At 39.5% G+C, this 20,019-nt stretch overlaps 1 protein-coding gene across 12 annotated transcripts; it reads left to right on the top strand.

The window, feature by feature from the left end:
- The first annotated feature begins 989 nt into the window (after positions 1 to 989).
- On the top strand, positions 990 to 19,810 carry ZBTB14 (zinc finger and BTB domain containing 14). 12 transcript variants are annotated; one of them, XR_008448466.1, is made up of 7 exons: positions 990 to 1,105; positions 3,791 to 3,874; positions 4,342 to 4,962; positions 12,574 to 12,603; positions 14,365 to 14,405; positions 16,921 to 16,982; positions 17,576 to 19,810. XR_008448466.1 is itself a non-coding variant. In XM_054058229.1 (6 exons), the coding sequence occupies exons 2-6, from the start codon at positions 3,872 to 3,874 to the stop codon at positions 17,607 to 17,609; spliced, it is 750 nt and encodes a 249-aa protein (XP_053914204.1). In that variant the 5' UTR covers positions 990 to 1,105; positions 3,791 to 3,871; the 3' UTR covers positions 17,610 to 19,810. The 12 variants fall into 12 exon arrangements, 9 of the variants coding, with proteins under 9 accessions (XP_053914204.1, XP_053914206.1, XP_053914211.1 ...); XR_008448465.1 differs by having other exon boundaries at positions 16,871 to 16,982; XR_008448464.1 differs by having other exon boundaries at positions 14,365 to 16,982.
- Positions 19,811 to 20,019: the final 209 nt, after the last annotated feature.

Here is a 20,019-nt window from a genome sequence, read left to right as displayed (position 1 = left end):
ACTCAGGAAAGGGCAAGAGTTACCCTCCTGATGAAAATACCTACTACATTGTTCCCAGATGATGATGACACTACTCCAGTAACAGGCTGCCCAGGGAGGTGGTCGAGTCGCCTTCCCTGGAGGTGTTTAAGGAACGGGTGGATGAAGTGCTTAGGGACATGGTTTAGGGAGTGTTAGGAATGGTTGGACTCGATGATCCAATGGGTCCTTTCCAACCTTGTGATTCTGTGATCAGCAACTAAGTAGAGCGGGTTCTGGGAGGCAGCCGCGTTTCCCAGCCCATGGCAGCGAGGGTGGAACTCGATGATCTTTAAGGTTCCTTCCAACCCAACCATTCTGTGATCCTCTGATTCCTTCCTTCAAGAGGATACAACAGAGAGGCAGGAGCCCGCGCCCGCCCTGCCCGCTACGGGGACACTGCGGCGCGCGCTCCCGGATAACGGCTATTTGAAAAATCCCGCCTTTCTCCGCCGCCGCCGCGCGCCCAGCGCAGCTCCCGCGCCACCGCCGCGCGCGAGCGCCTTTCCCCGCCGGCCCGCTGGGCCGGTGCCGGGCGCGCGGCCCCGCCTCCGCGAGCGCGGCTCAACGGCGCCCCCGCTTCTCTCACAGCTCGCTCCCCTTTCCTCCCCGCCCCGGGCTCGCACACGCGGGCGGGGCGGGTGCCCGCGGCGCGGCGGGAGCGGCTCCTTGGCGCTCGTTCGGCGAGGGATGCTTCATCCCCCGCCCGACCCACCCCCCATCCCTTCCCTCCCCTGCGAGGGCCCCCCAAAAAGGGGGAGATGGAGCCGGCGCGCTCCCCTCCTCCTCCACGCTCCCCGCCACAGTCGCGCCCGGCTCGCACCGCGCATGCACACGCACTCCAACCCCCCCTCGTCGGCCCGGCGCGCGCACGCGCGCGCACACTGGGCGCTCGTGCAGGAGGCGGCGGCTACGGCTGGAGAGACGCGCGCAGAGCCCCCCCCCCTCCCCAAATTTCCCCCCCCCCGCCCCCCCATCCTCCCTTCTTCCCTTTCCCCTTTTCCCCTGGCCCCCTCCCGCGCGGCGGCGGCGGCGCCAGCCCCCGCCAGCTCCTCGGGAGCTGCGGTTCCGCGCGCGCGCGCGGCAGGTAAGCGCGAGCCCTCTCCTCGTTCCACACCCGCGCCCAGCGGCAGGGCCGCCGCCGTGGCGCCGCGCGCGCGCGCCCCCTCGCTCTCTCTCTGTCTTCCTCCCTCCCCTCCTCCCTCGCTCAGTGCTGCCGCCGCTGCCTTCACCGCAGCCCCCGGCAGCCGATGGCCGTTAAAAAGCCCCCCGCGGCAGCGCGCGCTGGGTGAGATGGAGGCGCCGCGTGCGCGCCCGCCGCCGCCGTCAGCAACAGCAGCAGCCCGGAAGAGTCGCGCGCCTGCTTCCTTCCCGCGCGCGCGGCGGGCGGGCCGGCAGAGGAGGGCGAGCAGGAGGAGGAGGAGGAGGAGGAGGAGAAGGACGTGTCCGGCCGCGGCTCTGCACGTTGGCGCGGCCGCAACAAAGGGGCGCGCGGCCGCGGCAGAAGCCTGGCAGCGCCTCCGCCGCGCCGCGCGAGAAGCGTTGGGAGGGAGGAGGGAGCGCCAGCCCCGCGCGGCCCCGCGAGGCGGGGCGGGGGGAGCGCCGAGCTCGCTCCGCAGAGAGGGCGAGTGCTGCTCGCGGGCGCCCCGCGGGTTCCCGAGGCGGCGGCGCGGCCCGCGCAGGGCCCGGCCCCGGCGAGAACCCGCGTGCGCCGCGCGCTCGCCGGCGGGAGCCCGGCTGCCTCGGTCAGCGCCGCGCCGGGGCACCAACAGTCACAGCACCGCAGACGTAACCTCTCCAGTTTCCTGTGGTTAAAAGTGTGTGTGTAGGGATAATTAGCATTTCAACGCAGGATGAGGGATCTCTGCGGCTCTGCAGAGGAGAACTTGGGGGTGCTGGTCGATGAGAAGCTCGACGTGAGCCGGCGATGTGCGCTCTCAGCCCAAAAGGCCAACTGTATCCTGGGCTGCATCAAAGAAGGGTAGCCAGCAGGGAGAGGAAGGTGATTCTGCCCCTCTGTTCCTCTCTTGTGAGACCCCACCTGGCATATTGTGTCCAGTTCTGGAATCCTCAACATAAGAAGGATATGGAACTGTTGGAATGGGTCCAGAGGAGGGCTACAAGGATGATGGGGGTGGGAGGTGTGTAGGGGTGTGTGGCTGGAGCACCTTCCGTATGAGGACAGGCTGAGCGAGTTGGGGTTGTTCAGCCTGGAGAAGAGAAGGCTCTGAGGAGACCTTATAGTAACCTTCCAGTACCTGAAAGGGGCTAAAAGAAAGCTGGGGAGGAATGGAGGGACTGTTTACAAAGGTTTGTAGTGATAGGACTAGGGGCAATGGGTATAAGTGGAAGAGGGGCAGATTTAGACTAAGTGTTAGGAAGAATTTCTTCACCATGAGGGTGGTGAGGCACTGGCACAGGTTGCCCAGGGAAGTTGTGGCTGCCCCATCCCTGGAGGTGTTCAAGGCCAGGTTGGATGGGGCCTTGGGCAGCCTGATCTGGTGGGATGTGTCCCTCCCTGCCCATGGCAGGGTGGTTGGAACTGGATGATCTTTAAGGTCCCCTCCAACCGAAACCATTCTGTTATTGTACGACTTCCCCACGGATTAAATAACCCAGTGGCAATGGATGCTGGTGGTGCTCTGGTCAAGCACCTACCTCCCTCCACTCCCTGAGCAGTAACTTTGTTTCTTTCACCAATCACACACCCCTGAGTACTCAGGTACTCCATTCTTAGCTGATTAATTTGTTGTCTCTTAATAAGTCTCAACAGACTCACAGCTGTTTAGCAAAACAAAACATAAAAATACGGTGGTTTTTTTGTTTGTTTGCTTTTGTATATTTCAGATATTTGTGTGCTTCCTGTCTGTCTCTCTTCACATCTGATTATGTGAGACTAAGACTAGAATTTTGGCTTTCCTCAGGGTTTTTTTTTTTGTGGTGGTTTTTTTTTTTTTTTTTTTGTCAGTAACACTATGAGATGCCAGACCTGCAAAGGTGGCCAAGCATTTTCATAACATATTAAACATCCAGTGTCAAGAGTGAAAGTCACACGCCTGTCACCTGCTTCTGTTTAATACATGGTCAAGGATAAATCAAATCAGAATTTAGGAAAGGAGTTCCGAGTAGCTCCATGTGAGGTGGTAGAGGGAGGTATCTGAAGCAAATATTAAATTTTCCTCCTATTTACTGTCATTCCTGCTTCTGTCACAATTAGATTCCTGTGGGAGGTTGGGATTGAATATTTTGTATTTTGCATTATCCTTCTGCTGTTTGGGTATCTTTGTTGTTTGTATATCTGATATCCTTGTTGTCTCTTTCCTTGGTTCTGGATGCACATCCATCCACAGCCCAGTCTGCTGTCCTTTGGGGTGCTTGGTCTGGTTGCCAGCTCCTCTGCTAGGCTTGCTCAGCACATGAGTTCAGCAGAAGACAAATCACCTTCTTGATGGGTTGGTTACTGGGGTAATGCTATTGATTCCTGTACAGGCTCTTCAGACTTTTAGATGTAGTGCGAAATGAGTAGCAGGAAAGTAGAGTCAGGGAAATAAAGTAGCAAGAGGAAAGTAAATACATGGTTTATGACAACACTGCTATCGGATCAACTTATGCAGTCATCTGTAGAACCAGTCAAAACAACTGGATATTTTAACAGTGTATTTTATGTGGTTCAAAGTGATTGAAAATGCTGTGGTTTAACACCAAAAAATGAACCAGTTTTTGAAATACATTTTATAATTTTTTTAAATGTTATTATATTCCTGTCTTTCAGACTGACGGTGGCCCATTGTAAGGGTTAATCATCTGTCAAATATTTAGTAATCCTTTGTTCTGAAAATTTCCTGCATTGTTCATGGTAAGGCTTATATCTGTTATTTCACATTTAGTTTATTATGCTGCAATGTTTAGAGTATTTCTTATGCGTTTCTTAGTATTAGCATTTCCTTTAGCTATAAGAATGACTTCTGCTGCAGTTGGATCATACATTTACTGGGAACTGGAGCTTCACAGAGGAAGTTTCCAATTTTGGATAACTGAATTGATAAATATTTGAATAAATTAATATCTTGATACAAAAATTATCCTCTACAAATCAGCGTGTGTCCTGTAAAGTATAAACCTAGAGAAAGTCCTTTATGTAGTCACAGTTTTAAAAGAAATTTAAGAGTAATGTTTTTATAATCTGAAAGGCCTTTTCTGTTCATAGTAAGCAAAAAGGTATATTTGGCAGTTATTTTCATATGTAAATGGCATTGGCTGTTGGGATTTTATGACTTGGACTACTTCATAAAAATTACAAAAGTTTCCCTTGTAATTTTACAGGAGTTTTTCATCAGTATGTCTGAAACCATTAAATATAATGACGACGATCACAAAACTGTGTTCCTGAAAACATTAAACGAACAACGTCTGGAAGGAGAATTTTGTGACATAGCTATTGTGGTTGAAGATGTTAAATTCAGAGCACATAGGTGTGTGCTTGCTGCCTGCAGTACATACTTCAAAAAGCTTTTCAAAAAACTGGAAGTGGATAGTTCATCCGTAATAGAAATAGATTTTCTTCGTTCTGATATTTTTGAGGAAGTTCTCAATTACATGTATACTGCAAAAATTTCTGTTAAGAAAGAGGATGTAAATTTGATGATGTCCTCAGGCCAGATTCTTGGTATTCGATTTCTGGATAAACTCTGCTCTCAAAAACGTGATGTATCTAGTCCTGAAGAAAACACTCAGTCCAAGAGCAAATACTGTCTGAAAATAAACCGTCCTATCGGGGAACCTAATGATACCCAAGATGATGAGGTGGAAGAAATTGGAGATCATGACGATAGTCCATCAGATGTGACAGTGGAAGGAACTCCTCCAAGTCAGGAAGATGGAAAATCACCTACCACTACCCTGAGAGTGCAGGAGGCGATTCTGAAAGAGCTGGGAAGTGAAGAGGTAAGAAAAGTAAACTGCTACGGCCAGGAAGTAGAGCCTATGGAAACAACTGAATCAAAAGACTTAGGATCTCAGACCCCTCAGGCTTTGACGTTTAATGATGGCATAAGTGAAGTGAAAGATGAACAGACACCAGGCTGGACCACTGCAGCTGGGGATATGAAGTTTGAGTATTTGCTTTATGGTCACAGGGAACACATTGTATGTCAGGCTTGTGGCAAGACCTTTTCTGATGAAGCGCGATTGAGAAAACATGAAAAGCTACACACTGCTGATAGACCATTTGTTTGTGAAATGTGTACAAAGGGCTTCACCACGCAAGCTCATTTGAAAGAGCATCTGAAAATACACACAGGTTACAAGCCTTACAGTTGCGAGGTATGTGGAAAGTCTTTTATTCGTGCACCAGATCTAAAAAAGCACGAAAGAGTTCACAGTAATGAGAGGCCATTTGCATGCCATATGTGTGATAAAGCCTTCAAGCACAAGTCCCACCTCAAAGACCATGAAAGAAGACACCGAGGAGAGAAACCTTTTGTCTGCAGTTCTTGCACTAAGGCATTTGCTAAAGCATCTGATCTAAAAAGGCATGAGAACAATATGCACAGTGAAAGAAAACAAGTTACTACAGCCAATTCCATCCAGAGTGAAACGGAACAGTTACAGGCAGCAGCTATGGCTGCTGAAGCAGAGCAGCAATTGGAAACTATAGCTTGTAGTTAAAAACTAAAGCAGAAACTTTATCAGAAATAATATAAGAAATTAAGTTGAACAAAATCTGTTGTGGCATACGTTTAGACCGGGAATTATCTTTTCCAGAAAACGTGTTTTTAGAGGATTTGAATGCTGCATAGGAACACAGCATTGCTTGGTTAGGTATTTTAAAACATTTCAGAGATAGGTATTCTTAGACTATGAAATTATTCTGTTGTCATCAGCAGTATAATGCGCTAATATCTGATTTCATTTGAGAGTATGATCAAGATCTCTATAAAATAGGGATCATCACCAGCTATTTCATCCAGTATGGAATACTGCATATGACGTAGACATCAAAATCAGTGAGTTACGTTTAAAAATGCTGAGACCTCAGAAAAATAACAACCATGAAAAGGAGATATTTGTTTTTCATAATTTTGAAAGTGTTACACCTACAGATGTTGATTCCCTAATAATACCAACAGAGGTGGATTCCCTAAGCTTTTTTAATTTTTCTTTTTTTTCCTGTAATGTAGGTGCTAGAGATTGGTACAACAGAGTTTAAGAGAGGACAGTGATCAAAATTCAATTTCTTATTCCATTCCCTCTAATATCCTCTTATTTTAACCGAGGTGGCAAGTTTAATGAAATACTTGCTTTTTGGAAAAAAATGTATTATTCACAGTGGCTGGCAAAGCAGAAAGATCGTATTCATCAGTCCCTTCTGTGGGGAAAAGAGTCTGTCTCGTTTGTTTCTGTGTTCACTTATGCAGGCCTCCAGAGATGGGACAGAACCACAGAGGAAAGGATGCAGCGTGAAGGAGATAGTTTCCTTACTCGGACCCAGCAGAAATTAGTTAAAGCTAATACAGCTTAAGGCTGTAGTTTTTATGATGCAGCCAACAGGTCATCTAACCTAGCACAGTTTAGGCAAAAGAGCGTTTCTGGCAGCACAGGAGGATTAGCTGCACTGGTGAGTGACTGGATGTCACTACCAGACCCCTGCAGCTGCAGAGCACAGCCACAAGCTGTGGCTTACCTGCCCGCAATATTCAGGCTGGGTTTCATCATGGCTGGTCATAATAGGTCCCATTCAAGTTTTATAAACTTCTGCCTTCTGACACACCACCTCTCAGAAAAAGTGAGTGATTTTAGTTGTAACTGATCCGTAATCAGTGTTCACTAATAGTCTGTTACTTAGAACTGCCTGGGTTTTTTTTTTTCAGACAAGCTGAGGTAGATGCTGCTAATTTAACCTTTACTCGCAGAGTCAACAAAATACATGGTCTTTGGATTGCTGTCTGCCATGTGTAGTCACCAAGAGAAAACCCAGTAACAGTGGTAAAGTAATCCAAAGGGATATCGAGCCTTTATTTTAAATTTGTAAATACTTCAACTGTTGTCAAAACTTCTTTTGAAGTTGGAATGGGCAAAAAATCCACACTCTGGCAATGTGGTTTGTTAACGTTGGTGACTTGCAATACCTATAGCACATGAAAGCGTTAGACAAGTTTCTTGTAAGTTATTGTGTGTTAGATCACATCTTGCTTTTCTAAATAGAAGTTGAAACTGGCCTTTTGGGGACTGTCATATGGAACTTTGATTACTGTTTTTTTTGGTTGTTTGGGGTTTTTTTACGGCTTTGTTTTATTCATGTACTCATCAGGTTAAGAAATTATCTTAAAATGCCAGTAATTCTTTGAAAGCTGGTCTGTAAACAAAACGTGAACTTAATATTTTAGAAAATGTAAACTTTGGACGTTTACCAATATATTTTTTTAAAAGGTTGCTTCATTTTACATTCAGTAATATTTGTTTGTAAACAAACTATACATTTTGTATCTGTGCAACATCAGAGGATGTGTATTCATTGCATTTTATTGGTTCTCTTGAGGAACATGATAAATGACCATTGTTAAAATGTTTTACTGTATATGATCATAGATATAAAGATAGTAGGTCCAAACCAGGATCTACTCTTTTTTTCTAAATATATTAGTCTTGCTATGTTTCTTATCTAAAATTGTGCTTGCTTTTTCTTAGATGGTAAAATTTGGATTGATAAGTCTGTGCAAAACAGATCTGTTTGATAAGTGTTCAAGAGAGTAAAACACAAGTGAATTTTCCCTGGTTTTCCCATGAACAGTGCAAGAAGTAATGAGCTTAAATTACAGCGGTGAACATTTACGTTAGACATTTAAAGGCCTGAATAATCGATTATTAGAACAGAATGCCTGGGGCAGTACTGCAGTCTCCACTTGTGATATTCGAGAACGGGTTAGACAAACATCTGTTAGCAATGGTTTAAATATAGTTAATTTTGCCTTGGAGCTGAGGAATAAGCTAAATAAGCTCTCAAGAGCCTCTTTAGCTTTGGGGTTTCTTTTGAATGCTAGGAAAGTAATAAATGAACATGGGGCTCACTGGGACAGCGGATATTTGAATGGAAAGACAGAGCTCAAGGCTTACAGTTAAACAGAATTGCCCACTGACATTTGAGCACAGTCGGCCTATGAATTTGGAATTGTTATAGAGAAGCAGGCTTGCATAAGACAGACAAGTGGAAGTGTTATAACATTGTATTTACATCAAAGTAAATTTTGCTTCAGTGAAACCAGTGGAGTTGCTCCAGTGTCATAGGTTTTGAAAGGGGCCTTGACCTCTTCTTACTTTTTAGCTCCTTAAGAATCAGTAGACTGCTGTATGTTCCTGAGACTAACAATGACAATCAAGGAGGCAAAGGCTCAGTTATTGCTGTGAAGTTGAGAATTTTATTGACAATTTCTACTACTGCTGTCTGTTTTAAGAATGTGAGCTTAACTTTTTTTTTCCTTTTTTTTTTAAAGCCAATTCATAATTCTTTTTTCTCTTCCCAATTGTTTTTATCAAGAGAGGGATAAGGCCTAGAATACTGAAGCTTAAAGTTTTGCAAAAGATTTCAGAAAGGAATTGTGGAGGTAACCTTAACTGGACATTATTGTTAGTGTGTTCTAAATTGTTCCACTTCATTGTGTACATTCTGAAGGAATGTTAGCACATATGTTATGAGGGGCCTGTCTTTGAGGTTCAGGTAGATTTGTCTGCATTTTAAGACACTACTGCTCCCAGCTTATCTTACGTTTGTGCCAGAATGCACCACGTGCAAATGCAGATGTATGTCAACTCCAAGCCGCAAGGGTTTTCCAGCATTGTAAAACCTAAGCTATGAGCTGTAGTGATTGAGGAATAGGAAAACTTTTATTTTTGCTTTTACAAGGATGGCAACTTCTTTTGGAGCTTATGAAATAGTGGATGATATTCTGTCCAATTAATGGGAATTTTGCTGTTGACTTTACTGGGGCCAGACTAGTCCAATATTCCTAACAAGGTTTCCATCAGCGAGCACATTAATTTGTGTTCACGCAGGAATGACAGAATGCTCTAGAAACATAGATGGTTAAAACAGAATTGTCAGAATTAAATGAAAAAAACTATCATGCATGGAATTAGTCCTAAATATACACATCTGCATCGATGGTTTGTAAATTGAGAATCAGTTATGTCTTTAATATACATAGTATATCAAGAACTCTGTTACTTTTTTTTGGCTTATAATGAATATCCGTTGGTGTTATGCCATTAGGTAACCAAGTGACTTCCTATGAATGTTAGCATGACCAGGGCTTACGGATATATAATGTAGCAACATGTGAGCTGATGTGAAATGAGGTTCTTCTGGTGGTCCAAGTGTGTCTATAAGGACAGCTGAGATGCTAAACCAATGTCTTCTCGGTTGCAGAGACATCTAAATACTAAAGAAGTTAACCATTTAGTTAAAAGGCTTTGTGTTTTAAAAGACTAAAATGCTTTAGAGTGAAAAGAAATATTTGAAATAACTTTGCTGTTCTAATGTTTTAACTGTATGCTCTTAAAAATAAGGTGGATTTTTTTCATAGAGAAAGGAACAAAGAGAATACATTTTGAAAACTGGTGTCTGATTAATTTCTGATCCAAATTGTGTTAGCCATGGATGTGCTGCTGGTTATTAGGCAGAACTCAGTTTGGAAACTGCAGAAGCTCAGGAAAGATTACCTTCTAGCCCTTTTCCATTCCCCACTCCCTCTTCTACACACCCTTATCAATATTTAAACAGACGTTACAAGGTGAAGCAATTCACAGTTGAGTGCTTGTGTTTTAATTTTTCTGCTTTAATCTTTGAAAAAGGTCTAGGCCTGGAGATCAGAGTTTTAAAGGTTGCTGTGTGAAAGAAAACGTTGACTTAAGTAGCTCGATTTTGAGGAGCTCAGCTTCTGTTACGTGTAAGCTGCAGAATACTAAATACTCCTCAATGTTTTGCTGTTTACATACCCCAACTGGAGTTCTTTTGAAGATCAGGCCCTAATTTTCTAATCTAGAGATGGTGTTCCCGATTCTAGTGAGTAAAAATATTTAAATTAATAGTTGGGTGAGATATAGAATTAAGTATCAGATGGTATCAGAAAGCCTACTCTAAGCTTAGAGTATATTTTTAGGGAGAGATTGTTATTAAGTCTTTTATTAATTTAGACAGCTCTGTGTTTTATGGAAGACACAAAGCATTTCTGAAACAAATGTGCACCTACCGCTAACACTATCCAAATTTCTGGAATATAAACATTTACATGTCAGTACAGACTAGATTAATTCTGCCTTAAGATGATAAAGACAAACCTAAGGAATTATCATCTCTTTCAAACAGCAAATACACAGATCACAGTAGTGTGCACATTCAGCCAGAAACGTGCATATTTCATTAAAAATTCCATTACAGCACTTGGTCTGTCATTTGTCTCCATATAGATCTAAACCAATTATAATAACATTCTTACTTATTTCAGAACAGATGGAGAATTTCCATGAATAGCTTTTATTAAATATATGAGTCATCTCTTCTAATGAATTAATTTTAAATGTAATACGAGAAATCTGAAATAACAGGTTAGCTAAAAATAGTGATCTATACAATATTGATATGTTTTTCAATGTATTTCCACTGTCCCTTTGTAATTTTTTTTTACTTGCAGGCCCTGCTCCTTTAGGTATTTATAGAACTCTCAAACTTTATGAACTTCAGCAGTTACAATGTTAACAGAACTAGACCTGTCATGTTGAGAGCTATTTAGAATAGAAATCGACTTTTTTTTTTTTAATGATCTGTAGCTAAGCATCGTATTTTTTATATTATAGTTAAACTTGAAAAACATGTAGACTATATGAATAAAGTTGTTCCATGTCTGACCTGTTTGGCATATGGATATCAAAGAGCATGGCCAAAGGAGAACTTTTGGATACATGTGTCCCATCTTCTTTCCTGTATGAATGTTTTGTTAAAGTCTGTAGTTCTTAAAAGAAAACAAATTTGTAGAAGAAGCAGTGCTAACAAGAAACTGAAATTCTTGCTGAATGGAAATTCCAAATGTATTGTCTTTTTAATACTACTGAGTAATTTTAAATAAGACAATAACGACATGTTGTCTTTATGGAATCATAAAATCATAAAAATTATGAAAATTGGTTATTTCAGCTTTTTTCCACCAAAACGTCAAAGCATTTTTCTCTTTTAAGAAAGTGTATTTTCTGATGCAAAACTATTCTGTTGATAACAACAACAACAGATACCCACAGTGCTTGCATTCATAGTTTTCTGGCCTCCTCCCAGTGGTCTGTTTAAAGTTTAATAAAAGTAACGTGCATCTGCAAGCAATTTACCTGCAGGGAAGCCACTTCTTAAGAATATTTTCAAAGACAGAAATAATCAACTTTATTTGTGAACAATGAAAATCTTCTATTTTTTTTTGCAGGTCAGGAGTCCCACAAGCAGTGGTTACAGGAACAAACCACTGTAGTGGCATTGCAGATTGCTCAGAGAGAGGATGTAGAATGGTAGAACTCCACTCTGAGATTGAAAACTCATTTCTTTCTACTCTAGAAATTGGAAATGGTACTGACACAAGATCCCATTTAAGTTAAGGATGGAGTCCCTCTTCAAGGGAAATTATCAGTTACCTGCAGATGATTTATTTCTCTTTTTTCAGTTGTCATCAGCCTAACTGGGGTTTGCAGAGTAGAGTTTTCAGGACTATGTCTTTAAATATATTAGTTGGTTCTATTTTGCATACTATCAAAGCTTGTTTATGTGTTTCTGTTGTGTTTAAAGTTTCATTGGCAAAGTTAGGGAGAAGAGTTGCAGTAAAAGCAAGAACATGCTGTAAAAAATGTTTTAAACATTGCATTTCTTAAACTCTACTACAAATTACATGCAAATATTAATTTAATGTATTTAGGGAACATGTTTTCACTTGTTTTAGAAGTCATTAGTCTCAGGTGATAATTTGATGATTTGTTTTCATTACCTTCACCTCCAACGTTTAGGATCATTGTAAAGATTTATTTTTCCTGGCCATGAAAGCCATGGTGTTCATGTTCATACAGCTTTATTACCCTGAAATATCTAGTTATACTGACTGTTTATATCTAAGCAGCATTTAACCCTTTTTTTCTTTACATTAGGGTTCCATCTTCTTTGTATCCCAAATAAGCTACTTATCATCCCCCGATTTCCTGTTAGAAAATAACTGAAGTTTTCATGAGATGTGCTTAGAACGTTAAGGAATGTTTTTCAAATGGCAATAGGATTTGATCTGATTACTTTGCAAAGATGTAAAATGAATAGAAAGCGACTCCATCTATATGGAAAAATAGTTTGCAGTGGAATATTTCTCTGTATTTCTAAACTTAAGCATTGAGGTTTTTTTTTTTTCTGTTCTGCGATAAAGATTGGTTTAGAAAATACAATATTCTGAAGGGACAGCAAAGTAGACGTTGTGTGATAAAGCTTAATTCTGCTGAAAGGACAAATCTTGTTTCTTCTCCCCTCCTTTCCTGCTTACAAAGACGTCTGGTGAACTTCTGTGTCAATGCAAGGTAAGTGGTTAGGGGATTCAGGCAGGAGCAGGGATGAAGGTAAAAAGGGAAGAGGAGGAAGCAGAACCTTCTCATATTTCATTTGTAGTGAAATGAGTGACCATTTGCTCTGTCTTCATATGCAGTCACCCTCTTGAAGTTTGTCTTATCCAGACAAACCTCATTCCTAGGTTATGTTCTTTTATTCTTTTTGAAGACTTTTCAGAGTAGAGAGGTTCAAGTGAAGTTGAAAAGAATTTCACTTATTTCTCTGTAGGATTTACTACACATATAACTATTGTAGAGCTAATATCCTGATTACTAGTTAATATGCTGGATAAGATGTGCTATTTTCTTAAACTAATGGCTGTTGGTTTTTATCCAAAAATTATATCTTTTCAGTGTTCTTAGAATGCAGGAACAACCTTAGCGCTCTTTTAAACTCAAACCTATTTGTCTGTACTAGTTGATAACAAAAGAGAGAGGTAATGCACCCAAGCAGTAGGTTTCATATCCAAGGCAGAGCTAAGTCGTGTTTCCCTATTTACAAGTTAAAGGAAAAGCTAAGCAAGGTCAAGGCATCGGGTTCGTGGTGATGTAAGACAAACAAAATTGTGGTTGCTGCAATTTATTGTCATTATTTTCCCTGCAGTATTACTTACGCAATGTCTCGATGAACTACTTCATGGAGAGCTGAAGCACCTGAAAACGAGTAACTGTTCTGAGGCATTCTTTTTCTTAGCATTCTTAGCAGCCCCACATGATTGCCTTGGTGCTAGGGTCAGTGGAAGAGCAACCCCAGTTTAGATTTTCTTTGGCTATTGTGGGACTGTCTCCTAAGACAGGAGCTTTCTGATTCACCTGCCATAGTAAAAATGCAAATTGTTGCTAAAAGAGGTATCTGGTTCTCTCCTTTTCCTCTATTGCTGTTACCTTTTGCACCCATTTCCTCTGTCTTGTTTGCCTCAGATTAATGGTTTTTGTGGCTTTAGGACAAGCCAGTTCAATGAGTTTTTATAACAAAGCAGTTCAGTGCTTCAGTGAGTTGGTTTAGATTTGATTCAAGGTAAGTAGCAGAAGCACATAGCTAGAGTTAACAGAATAAATGGAGAAAGACTTGCCCAACTTTGACATCACATTAAATACGCTTGCAGAGTGTGTGTGAGAAGCAGCCAGGCAACAGAAAGGACAAGACATCACTCCTTTGAAGTAGCCACTGGTGATAGACTTGCTGGAATTTGAAAAGGGAAATGTATGCTTCATTTCTGCTTTTCCAGGAGAACAGAATTTGGGGTTTGAAGTTTGGGGTGGGGGATGAGCTTTTTTTTTATTATTTAAATAATCTGACCCTTGTTTGCCTCTCATCCAACAATCCTATGAAGCCTTGAATTGTGACAAATTGCTCAGGTTAGAGAGAAAAAAGTAGTTATAAAAGACTATAGGTGGGTTTTTTTTGCCAAAGGTCAAAAGTGTAGCCCCAGAAGTAAGAAAAATATATTTTTTTGCAACATAGGTTAATGTTTGCAAGTGTTAGAAGAGGACAATATTCTCTTCATGCTTACTTAGGTCTATTTCAGATCACTTACCGTGTAAAAATTATTAAACCCTTTACCTATTGCAAACAATATCAGTCCAAAGGAGGGGAGAATTCTGTATTTCATTAGGTGATGTAAGCTAGAATGGTTTCATGTTTAGAATTTTTTTTTTTTTGCTGTCTTTCTAGTTTACAATTCTGTGGTAAACTTGACTGTTTTAGAATTATTGATTTTGATTTCTTTCCAGGTATAAATATGCATCCATTTGAAGGCCTGAATGTAAAAATTGTAGGTATTTTTACATTTCCATACTTCAGTTTAAAGAGTTTTAAATGTAGTTCTCAGCTTAGGCTGTAGAATGCATTCTGTGTCAAGAGTCGCCTTCTTTCAGTGAGCAGTTCTTCCCTGGAAATGAATTCTGTTCTCTGATATTTCTCATAGTTTTCTGTGTTTTATTTTTAACAAACAAGACTTTTTTTTTCACATATGAAAGTAGCATTTGAATATTTTCTTTTTACAAGATGCCTTCTTTTATATTAGAGCTATTAATGATTTTGCTATTTTAACCAGTAATATTTTACTAATTCATCCAGATTTCCAGTAAGATTTGTAACAATCATGGACACTATATTCATGCTATTAAAGTGTAAAATAGAGTTTAAACCAGCATTATGAGGCACAGACTTTGCAATACTGGTGTAAGGTTTCAATCATTAACTTTTCAGCACAATACAGGAGACCTTGTACCGCTGAAAAGCAGTAAGAGCTCAATGAATGGTTCTAATGCAGAGACTTGGTTTAAAAAGAAAAAATATCTAGCTTTCTTTCTGGAGTTCTTGGTCTTGAATAAGGGTAAAGAGTTCAGTTGTCTCCTGGCAAGAAGGAAGGAGCAGCTATACCATTTTGTATTTCAGATGAGTTGGAGGTCTGAGCTTGTTTACTGGACTAACAGATCTGTATAGCTATACACATAGTAATTATGAAAGCTTACAGTTTTTGAAGTGCGCAACAGGCAGGTTTGCTTATGCTGGAGTTTTGCCATTCATTCTGCAAAAAAGCTGAAATACATCAGGAGTTCATACTCAAAAATGTCGTGACTGCTGTCATACATAGAGGTGTGACAGGCAGAGAGCTTTTGAAGTTAACAATTACATATTTTAAGAGTGTTAGTAAATACTTTCAGTCTGAAACATAGGTTTAATTTTCTGCTTCAGTAATTCATTTTTATTTCATCCAGTTGTATGACTTTATTGTTGATCTCCCGTTGTTCCAAGGACAGATTAAGTGCAATCAGAAGGGAGCTCTGATTTGATGGATGTGATAAATTCTTCTAGAGTAGGGATGTCCTCTTATAGATATTTTTCAATGTGACCTAGATTATGCATCATAAATCTTGCTAACATAATGTAAAATTCTGATACTCTACTGTTCTAAATCCTTTCTTTTGTAGCAAGGTTGATGTTTTTCAAACACAATTTAAAATACATATATTTATATTTTTTGGCCAATGTGTTGAAATTTTAGCTATGCATGATGAAATCCCCATTGTTTTGACTCTATAGGACAAGTTAGGAAACCACATTGTGTATTTACTATTTGAGTTTTATATTGGTGTAATTCAGTATTGTTACCCATTATCGGTTATTGAACAATCTAAGAAGTTTAGTAGTGTGTTAAATTATGATTTTGATATTTATGTTTTACATATCCTTGTTCTTGTCATTGAGCATTATATTAAGCATGTATTTTACTATTTACATTGTTTACATTTTGATAAATGTTATATTTGCATTTATCGAGCACTTTAATGAAATAGTATTTTATTGATGCTTGGAAATTTCTTCTTTTATTTTAAAGCTGCTTTTTCTTCTCCTTAGCTTACTGGCTAGTAGCTTTGCCATTGTGTCATAAATGCTTCTTTGCTTCTCTCCTTTAAAGTTCTTTGAAGACTGGAGCATATACGTAATTTTATGACTTGTGTCAAGTTACACACACCATAAAGCTCTGGTATAGTCAGAGTATTAAAGCATTTTTTATAGAAAAGAGGAAAACCCAAGAAAAATATTCATTTTTAGTCCAACAAATTGACTGAGTTCCTTGCTGTATAAAAGAATTCCTGGGTGATCTATGGGCTCTGAATCTTGGACTGTGACTCATTCTTCTGTCTCAGTGAAGGGACTGCCTATCTACAGAGTTGTGGCAGGTGGGAGCAGCAATTACGTTGGCTCGACTGAGTTTTGCACAGTTGTTTATGTAGTAATATTTTAGGTGAGTCATTCAGTCTTGTATTTAGACCTCCTAAATTTATGTAGGTCTTTGTTTCTTCTTGGCTGACTTTTGCTTTGGGTTCAGCTTCTCTGTAATTTTGACTCCCGTTTGTAACATAAAGATACCATTTTACTTCTGGTGAGACTGTTGGAAGATGATCATTAACAGGTGCAAGGCGTTCAGATATTGCGAGAGCTGTGATGTAATCAGTTAGAGGGATATCCTACATGGAATTGGGGCTTTTGGAATCTCTTTACATGCTGTGAGAAGTCCTGGAGCGGACTGGTCTTTGTGATACTTAAAAAAAAAAAATAACAAGATAAACTCCAAACTTCACAGCTGTTTCTCTGAGGCTAACTGAAATTTATCCATGTGTGTAAATCTCAGCCATGGGCTCCTGTGCGGTTTATCAGATTAATTAAGACAAATGAATAGACTAATGTATTGAAACTCTAATGGCCAATATTTATTTTAATGATATTCAGTTTTTCCTGTCTCCGAAAACGTTGCATGCTCTTGCTGTTGGCTTTCAAAGTCTCATGTCTTTCGCTGCTGGAAATATGTGAATTGCTGTTCTGCTGGGCCACTCATGAAAAGGTAACTTGCTTTTTATTTATTCCATTTTGACACTTCAAATATTCATCTATATAATTTTAGATGATATTTCTTGTTTACGCTCAGTCACAGTTATTTCCTGTAAACAGCTTCCTTGCAGTTTCATATTTAATACATTGCACCTTGGTTAGTAAAGATTTTTATTGTTAAACTTAGCCATAAGATAGTGAGTGACTGTAGTTGCTTTTTGAAGACCATTATGATAGTACCGAGTTTAGCAAAAAATCTTTAAGTAATTAAAGCATTTTACAGATCATATCAATTCTGTCCCAAAGAGCTCAGATGCCTACCCATAAAATATTAGCTGTGTGTTCTTGTTAACAAAACATTGAACATCTTCGGGTAAAAATGGCTTCTTCCTTAAAACATGTTTATTAACCTTCTGAAGCTCCGTGACCAAATAATTGTTTTCAGCTCTATTAGTATGAAGGGTTTACTTCAGATGTAAAACCACAGAATTATGAATAGCAGTGGATGATTTAAAGTGACATCAGTCAACGTGATTTTTGTAACTGTCTAAGAATGTTAACTGTTAAAAAACGTTAAATTTCCTAACAAAGTGCCTTCTATGTCAGACAAGACTTCTTCAAAAAGATCTTTGAAGACTGAAGAAAATCTTTGAAGATCAAGAATTTTTAAGTCTCCTGATGTTATACTGAAACCAGGAATTCCTCACTTAAACAGTAATATCTTAAATTATACACAAGGCAAGGACTGTATAATTACTGATAAAAACATACAGATGGTTTTGTAAGTACTTTCATGTTTTCTGTTTCATACAAGTTGATGGTACATCTTTAAACGAACAAGGAAATGTATTGTGTTTTAATGATATAGCCTTATTTTTACAACTGGGTCTAACTGGTGTTGTTTTCCACTGCTCTGAGGATGAATGAGAATAGTTATTAGTGTACTATTTGTTTCAGTTTCTGTACTGCATTAACCACACATTATTTTGATGTGCCAATTGACTACAGAGTTGTGTCCTGTGCAATTATTTCAGTGATTTTTGTGCATTTGAACTTGCAACCAAATCTGAAATTAGAAAGTTGTTATAATTAAACGGGGAAAAAAGAAGCCCGAGATCCTTTTTGATAACAATTTTTTCTTCTATCAGGAAACATTAATTGCTGGTAGCTTTTAATTTGAGCAAGAAAAATAAAGAGTCTAAAATAAAGTATGTCTGTTTTGCATGATCCATTAGATTACATACAGATCACAGTTAAGGAAAGATATGAGTAGAACATTATAGTTAATTATCTGTATTCTTTGACCAAAACGGCATAGATTCTGTTACTAAGTCAAAGATAGCCACCTAGAATTTTGCACATTACTTGCCGACCTTCAAATCACTGAATCATATTTACTGTTTTGAAAATAATATAATTTATATATTTATATAATTTATAAATTTAATAATATGCTCCACCATCTTGAAAACCACTCCCTTAGAAACATACATCTAATTTCTTTTGAGGATGTATGTAATATAAATATATCAAATGGGGTTTTCTTTGTTGTTTTTCTGGGGGGTTGTTTGGTTTTTTTGAGAAAAGTGGATTAACATCTCTTTCCTTGATGGCTGAATCTCCATTGAAAACATGAACCTAGTATGTAGGGATCATGTAGCATGTGCATGATAAAAATACCTGTGCAAGTTTTCCTACTTGCAGTCTTTCTAAAATAGGTCCTGATTTTCTAGAGATTATAGGGTATCCTTGGTCTAGATCTTAAGAATGTTGAATGTTGCTGACTGTAAGCCTTTCTCTGTTTTATGTAGGATACCTGTACTAGAAATTATTCTAATTCAGTTTGTAGCTGTCCTGTTATTTCTTGGATGCAAGGTAGATGAGAATGATGATCTTAAAAAAAAAAAAAAGGGTAAAATAAACATTTTTGAAGTAAAGTTCTTAAAAGGAATGCCATTTCTGGGCCATCAGAGGTATAATGTTTTAGGTTAGTTAATTCAGTTGCTGTCTGAGGAGAGCTGAATTGAATCTCTGAAATATAGTACAGGAGAGAGAAACAAATTGCAAACAAGAACATGAAGTTGCTGAAGGGAAGATCTTGTGATAAACGGAGTATCTGGAAGTCAGATAGTAGAAGTGATATGTGATGATGAATCTGGAAGGCATCACCAAGGAGGTGTTTTCTTATATAGGTTCCAGAGAAGAAAAAACTGTCACTAGGTCATTAGTTTGACGGTGGAGCCATTCTTGAGTTCTTACTGATGTATATAGCCAGAACTATTTAAGCAGGTCAGTGCTTTTCTGTGTCCATTTTTTTTAGAATAAGGCATTATTTGGAGACTTAAAATACTCCAGATTTAATTGGAGAATTCTTTACATAAAAAATACATGACTATGAAAAGAATGAAATAGCCTTGTAGGAATCTCTGTAGGTTATGAACACATGATTGGGAAATGTATTGCATATTGCAAAAATTTACATGCAGACATTCATGCTATTTTTTTTTAAGTCTACTTTCTCTAATTTGCACTAATAATATTTTTCAAAATATCTCTTTACAGACTAGGCTTACAGAGGACAGTTATTTTCTCTAAACTGTGTCCCATCTGGCTGTTATGCTTGTAACTTCTGTTGTAGAAGTTCAGAGTCCAGAGGAAATCTGAGCTTGGGTTTAACAAATAAAGCCAAATTAAATGTGAGATATAAAGTACGTGGGAAATTTTAAGTTTTGTCTTGCTGCCAGCACTCCTCTTCTTTACTTTATTACTAATTCTTCATTTTATTTACCTTTTTATCCCTGATGTCATCTTTTATATGCTGTAACATTCCCGTTCCCTCTTAAATCAAAGTGTGTCTGTTCAGCAGAGCCTGCTTAACAGAGCTGTGAAATCAGACTGTAAATTCCTAAGCATTTGAGCCTTTGAAAACTAAAATACTGGTACAAAGTCCAGTGTCGCTGGAGCCTATTAGCAGGGCTGTTAGCCTTGTGTTGAAAGCAACACACCCTGAAATGTCAGGCAGCGGGGCTTTTGCCGAGAAGTAATTGGGA

This window comes from Cuculus canorus, chromosome 2, assembly GCF_017976375.1.
Source record: "Cuculus canorus isolate bCucCan1 chromosome 2, bCucCan1.pri, whole genome shotgun sequence".
Taxonomy (NCBI): Eukaryota; Metazoa; Chordata; class Aves; order Cuculiformes; family Cuculidae; genus Cuculus; species Cuculus canorus.
This window is presented reverse-complemented; position numbering and strand designations above follow the sequence as displayed.